The 6,827-nt window shown below is 40.9% G+C and overlaps 1 protein-coding gene across 1 annotated transcript; it reads left to right on the top strand.

The window, feature by feature from the left end:
- Positions 1-828: 828 nt before the first annotated feature.
- LOC148836011 (uncharacterized) lies at positions 829-3,663 on the top strand. Its single transcript, XM_088913116.1, has 2 exons — positions 829-1,273; positions 2,537-3,663. Exons 1-2 carry the CDS (start codon positions 829-831, stop codon positions 3,661-3,663), a joined length of 1,572 nt encoding a protein of 523 aa, XP_088769242.1.
- The last annotated feature ends 3,164 nt before the right edge of the window (positions 3,664-6,827 follow it).

Below are 6,827 nucleotides of genomic sequence, written 5' to 3'. Positions count from 1 at the left end.
CCAAAATATATGTGTTTTTAACATCATAGGTAATTTTGACTTGCTATAATTCATCAGTGTCTTCTAGAAAATAATAAATAATAATACATTTTATGTTATACACTGCCTTTACAAATCGCTTCTCAAAGCGCTTTAGAGTAAGAAAATAAAGAAAAACATCACATGACGATAGACATGACACAGACTCTAGGAAGTTGCCTAGTGGGTTTTATGGGAATTTGGAGTGCCTAAGTTAATGGACTTATCTTTTATCGATCTGTCTGTTCCAATACCCACCTCCCATCCGATTGATGTTTGCCCACACAACCTAGGAGGCAAAGGGAACTAGTAGCTACTGCCTGCCAAGTGGTAATACTAATATAAAGGGTAAATAATTATATCTAGATGAAGGCAAGAATGCTGTATTTGTCGATGTATTGATATCTGTACTTCAATGAATTATTTAACACAACATATATTCTTATTCATTTTGACATTACTTTGCCTGAATAATAATTAATTTATAATTTAATATAATTCGTTAATTTAATAATTAATAATAATAATTAATTGGATTCCAGTTCCGGTCGAGAGGGAACGCTGGCGCATTTGGCTGCCGCTCCTCTCAGCAGTTTTTCATTTCTATCTACTTATTTATGTTTTTTTTTCCTTTTTCTCCTCGATTACACTGATTTCTAATTTATCTATTTTCATCCGCTTCACGCTATCCGCTCCACGTTACAAATTCACAAATGCGACTTCCACTGCATTGTGAACTTACTCAATTGAAGACCTTCACCACTTGCTACCGCCTTCTCTGGATTTCCTTCCCGTCTCGATTCATTGATCATGTCTCTGAGGTATACTGCACTGCAACTTCTTCAACTAAAACAAAGCTACTTCCTGGTCAAAGACACATTCGATTACTGCCGTTTTACTGGGATTTTACGACTGACTCGCTACATCCATTGCAGCACAGGACGCCGTTTTTTTCGTTCGTCTGCCTGCGGAGTCTCTATCCCTGCCTTTCGGCGCACATCTGTAAGTCCATCACGTACCGGCGCCGATCTAAAAAATCTCCTCTCACTACCGCACCTGGACCGCACTCCGCTTCCCCCTGCATCCCCGAGACTGGCCAGATCAGCGCTACTCAACACCCGCTCCGTTAACAGCAAGGCTCTTCTTTTATGTGACATTATCAAAGAAAAGCAACTGGACCTTCTGTGCTTAACCGAAACATGGCACAAACAAAACGATGGACTCCTGTTCAACCAACTAGTTCCTCCTGGATATGGTTTGTTTGACCTTCCGCGTCTTTCAGGCAGAGGCGGGGGCATCATTGTTATTTACAACCTTTTTTACAGTCTAAGTCCTATAGCTATACCTCCTCCCTCTTCTTTTGAGTGTCTTGTTTTAAATGTTTCTATCCCCCAATCTACTATTATTGCCACAGTTTACAGACCACCCAAACCCAATGGAGTCTTCTTAGGTGAGTTTGGTGATTTTCTCTCATTCTTATCCCTTAAATTTAAAAGGATCCTTATTCTAGGGGACTTTAATATACACATTGATTCAACCTCTTTCAGTCTGGCTAAAGACTTCCTTTCTCTTTTGGGATGCTTTGACCTTACTCAGTTTGTTTGTACCCCTACACATAACAAAGGACACACCTTAGATCTAATTATTGCAAATGACTCCTTTGTCTCCCACTGCTCCCCCCTTGATCTAGGCCTCTCTGACCACTTAGCCATTCTCTTCAATCTGGAATTACCTGTTTCTAACACTTCCCCCTCACGCTCTGTAAATTTCCGCAACTGGCGATCAATTGATCACCCAAGGTTTGCAAATTCTGTTCTGTCCTCCTTATCCTGTTTCTCTTCCTCTGACCCTCTAGAGGACAAAATACAGTTACTTGACAATGCTCTTTTATCTACCCTCGACACCTTTGCTCCTTTAAAAACTCGAACCATCTCCTTCTCTCGCCCTGCCCCCTGGTACAATGACCATCTGCGTTTCATGAAGGCAGCCTCTCGCAAACTTGAGCGTAGGTGGCGTCTTTCCGGCCTAAATGTACATTATCAGGCCTGGAGAGATTACTTATCTGATTATAAGGTTACTATAGAGTCTGCTAGATCCACCTACTTCTCTCTCATCATTGAAAATCACCAAAACAATCCCAGACATCTTTTCTCCACCATCAACAGACTGCTCAAGCCAAACTGCCCTACCACATTACCTGCCTCATCACAACTTTGCAACACATTCTTAGATTTCTTTAGTTCTAAGATTGACAACATCCGGCATCACATTCTCTCCACTACGGATATAATTTCCATACCTCCTCCCTCCTCATCCAACTTCTCTGGTTCCCGTCTCTCCAGCTTCTCTCTTCTTGACTCAGCATCCCTAAACAAACTAGTTACGTGCATGAAACCCACCACATCTATTTTAGATCCCATTCCCACCACTTTATTCCAGTCCTGTTTCTCTTCTCTCTGTCCCATTGTCCTCAATATAATACATGAATCCTTGACAAATGGTCCACAAAACTGCTGCTATTACCCCCTTCTTGATCTCAGTGCTGCCTTTGACACTGTTGACCATAACATCTTACTTTCTCATCTCGAGACTGTGTTTGGAGTCTCTGACACTGCCCTCAAATGGTTTAAGTCTTACCTCACTGATTGCTGTCACTTTGTCTCTCTCAATGGGTACAGGTCTGAAATTGGTCTTGTCAAGTCTGGTGTCCCCCAGGGCTCAATACTGGGTCCCTTGCTCTTCAGCATTTACATGTTCCCATTTGGTCAGCTTTTAAGATCACATGGCCTCAGCTTTCATTTTTATGCTGACGATACTCAAATATACATCCATACCAAACCTGACACTGATGTGGCTGTCTCTATTCTATCTAATTGCATCTCTGACATAAAAATTTGGATGACTCAAAACTTCCTTCATCTTAACTGTGACAAGACTGAAGTCATGCTTATTGGTACCCCCCATCAACTTCGTAAAGCCAGTCCTGTAACCCTGTCTGTAGATGGCTCTGTACTTGAGCTTCAATCAAAATTGAAAAACCTTGGGGTTATATTCGATTCTGGCTTAACATTCGACCCACATGTACAGCATACTGTCAAAACATCTTTTTTTCACCTTAGAAATATCGCAAGACTACGCCCTATGCTATCATTAACTGTGGCTGAAAATCTGATCAACATATTTGTATTCTCTCGAATTGACTACTGCAATGCTCTACTCCCTGGGGTATCTAAATCTACTCTGAACAAGCTGCAGTATGTCCAAAATTCAGCAGCCAGAATCCTGACCAGGTCTAGTGCAAGTGTTCACATTACTCCTATCCTGGAATCCTTGCACTGGCTTCCGGTCAAATTCCGCGTAGACTTTAAAATCCTCATGCTCACCTATAAGGCTTTACATGGCTTGGCACCTCAATACCTGTCTGAACTTTTATCGCCCTACTCCCCACCTCGCAACCTCCGCTCTTCAAATTCTGCCCTCCTTACTGTCCCCCAAACCCGTCTACATTGTATGGGTGACAGGGCCTTCTCCTGCTATGCCCCCAAGCTCTGGAACTCTTTGCCCAAGGATATTAGAGAGTCACCTTCTCTAAACTCCTTCAAATCCAGACTCAAAACCTTCTTCTTCAGAAAAGCCTTTACTTAACCGGTTCCATTCTTCACCCCTCTGCTCTTCTTAATACCACCTTCCACGGTCTCCTCTATTGTTATTGTTGTATTGTTGTAATTATAATTGTGTCCTATCTTGTGAAATCTTCTTATTTATTGTTGTAGTCTTCTTATTTATTGTTATTGTCATCCTGTAAAGCGCTTTGAGAAGCCACCTTTAAAGGCACTATATAAAATAAAGTTTATTATTATTATTATTATTATTATTATTATTATTATTAATTTACCAACAGATCCTGCTGTTTTGACTGTTTTTTTTACCCATTTCTTGATAATCCTGTATTCAAATTTTAATTGTGTAAATCTGCACATGTATGCATGTATGCACTTATACCCCGGTATAAGAACATTCGGTATACGAATTTCCGGTAATCCGAACAAGAAGAATTTGTACCTTGTAATTCATTATAAGAACGAAATTTTGCTAATCCGAACTTTGAAGTTCAAAAGGGACTGACTTTGGCCAAGAACCTTCTGTGAACATTTGAATTCAGCACCACCAAACAGGTGTTTGTTTCTGCACGGGCATAAGGCATTATGGTTAAGGACGTCGTGAGGCAGCAGTGCTTTGTTTACAATCACAGCGGAAGCTTGTGCTCTAATTTTCAAAGTGTTTTTTTGTGTTTGTTTTGTAGTTGCTGTTCATTATGGGCCTTAAGGAAGAGAAAAAGATTCTTTTAACATAACAGATGACAACAGTATGCACATCGTTCTAGACGATCGCTTGGATAGCGATCTATTATGAAAGAATGAAAGTGTTGTGTACTAATTTTGCTATAATGGCCTGTATGGTATTATAAGTTAAGAGTGTCTTTTTGAGTGAACTTGTCTTCATTTCGGAATGGGGTAGAATTTTCCTCATAAGAAATAATGGAATTTTTATTTTGGATTTATGATCTCCCGTCTTCCGAAGAGATTTTCAGGAACGAATTAGATTTGGATACCAGGGTATGAGTCTATTAATGCTTAACAACAGGATCAGGCAAATCTAATATTTTAGCTTTAGATATACTTATTTTCATATTCATATTTTGGTCCTCCACTTTTCACAGTTCTCACTCTGCAGGGGATTCCAGTCTTGTCATCCACAAAGGAGAAAAGAAGGAAAGGGAGGGAGATCAAGCATTCTGAAACATAATTGTTTCATAATGTCAGTGATCTTACATGTTTTTAATTTCACTGGTATTCAACATCATATTATAAAATATATTATATTTAGTGCCTTTAATGATTAGCATTTATAAGAAAATATAAACAATTACAAACTTCAGTTGTGTTTCCAGTTTAAGAGTTGCTGTAAACCATTAGAACTGTTTTTTACTTCTGCCATTGACAGTATTCATGTGTTCTAAGTCATTCATGTACATTCATGTTATTGATTTATTATGATATCTAATATTTAACATATTGTAATATATTAATAAATAATAATAAAAATGTCAAGATAATATATACTGTAATATATATTTATTATAGGAAGAGTCATTATTTGTTAAAATCGCATTGACTGGGAATCAGACATGACTTGTGTCCTCTGATTCATGTTTCACTTTTTGTGCTGAAGAAATCAACTGGTTTGACTTCGTCAATGTCAATGAAGATTTTGAATATTTGGGTCAGGTCCTCTCCTAATCGTCTGTGTTTTGGACTAAAAAGATACAGTTCCTTAAGCTTGTCCGTGCAGAACATTCACTTAAACTCCAGAATGTATCTGGTTGCTCATAACTGGACTGATTCCAAAGTAGGAATATCTTTTCTATAACATGTCAGCTCTAGGGTGCTAAAGATCTGCGCAGACCAACTGTGTTCAGTGCTGCAGTACATCTTCAAAATGAGCCTCAGATTAGAAAGGGTTCCGATGCTCTGGAGGACATCTTGCCTGGTGCCTGTACCCAAAAAGGGGCACCCTAAAGTCTTGAATGACTACAGACCAGTGGCACTGACATCACACCTAATGAAAACTCTGGAAAGGCTTGTACTGGACCACCTCAGAATCCTGGTGAGTACAGCACTGGACCCCCTGCAGTTCACCTACTGGTCACACTTGGGAGTGGAGGATGCAGTCATCTATCTGCTAATCTGCTACGTAGAGCTAACTCTCACCTGAAGAAGAAGGGGAACATTGTGAGAGTTATGTTCTTTGACTTCTCCAGTGCCTTTAACACCATCCATCCCCCATTACTGAGAGTTAAGCTAAGGGCGGCGCAGGTGGACACTCTCCTGGTGTCCTGGATTATAGACTATCTGACCTGCAGGCCACAGTATGTAGGGCTACAGAGCTTTGTGTCCAAACAGGTTGTTAGCAGTACTGGGGCTCCACAGGGGACTGTCCTTGCTCCATTCCTGTTCACTTTTTACACCTCTGACTTCAGGTACAACTCTGAGGCATGTCATCTGCAGAAGTTTTCAGATGAATCTGCAATTGTTGGGTGTATTAGTGAGGGGAGGGAGGAGGAATATAGGAGCTTAATTACCAACTTTGTGGAGTGGTGTCATCTTAACCAACACCAGCAAAACACCAGCAAGACTAAAGAAGGAATAAGTCTCCGCTGAACCCTGTTTCCATCCAGGGTGAGGACATAGAGGGGGTGCAGTCCTACAAGTACTTAGGGGTACACCTGGATGATAAGATGGAGTGGTCTGTTAACACTGACACCCTGCACAAGAATGGTCAGAGCCGACCCTATTTTCTTGGGAGGCTCAGGTCCTTTGGTGTGTGTGGAACACTGCTACACATTTTTTATGAATCAGTGGTGGCAGCAGCCATCTTCTACGCTGTTCTGTACTGGGGCAGCAGCATCATGACAAGAGATGCAAATAGGCTCAATAAACTTATCAAGAAGGCTGGCTCTGTGTTGGGGCTGAGCCTTGATCCCCTGGAGGTAGTGGCTGAGAGGAGAATGCTAACCAAGCTCACAGCCATCATGAACAACACCTCTCATCCACTACATGGGACTGTTATTAGGCAGCGGAGCACTTTTAGCAACAGACTGCTCCAGCTACAGTGTTCAAGGGAATGTTTCCGCAGGTCTTTCCTCCCGGCGGCTGTCAGGGTGTATAATGTTGCCCTAGGCTAGGACAGTTAGCCCTTCATTTGCTTGTCTATGGACAGCATGTTGCACCATTGTACTTTTTTTTGGA

Source organism: Atractosteus spatula, chromosome 4 (assembly GCF_055471065.1).
Source record: "Atractosteus spatula isolate fAtrSpa1 chromosome 4, fAtrSpa1.hap1, whole genome shotgun sequence".
Taxonomy (NCBI): domain Eukaryota; kingdom Metazoa; phylum Chordata; class Actinopteri; order Semionotiformes; family Lepisosteidae; genus Atractosteus; species Atractosteus spatula.
Note: the sequence above shows the minus strand (reverse complement) of the source record. Positions and strands in the feature narration are given on the sequence as shown.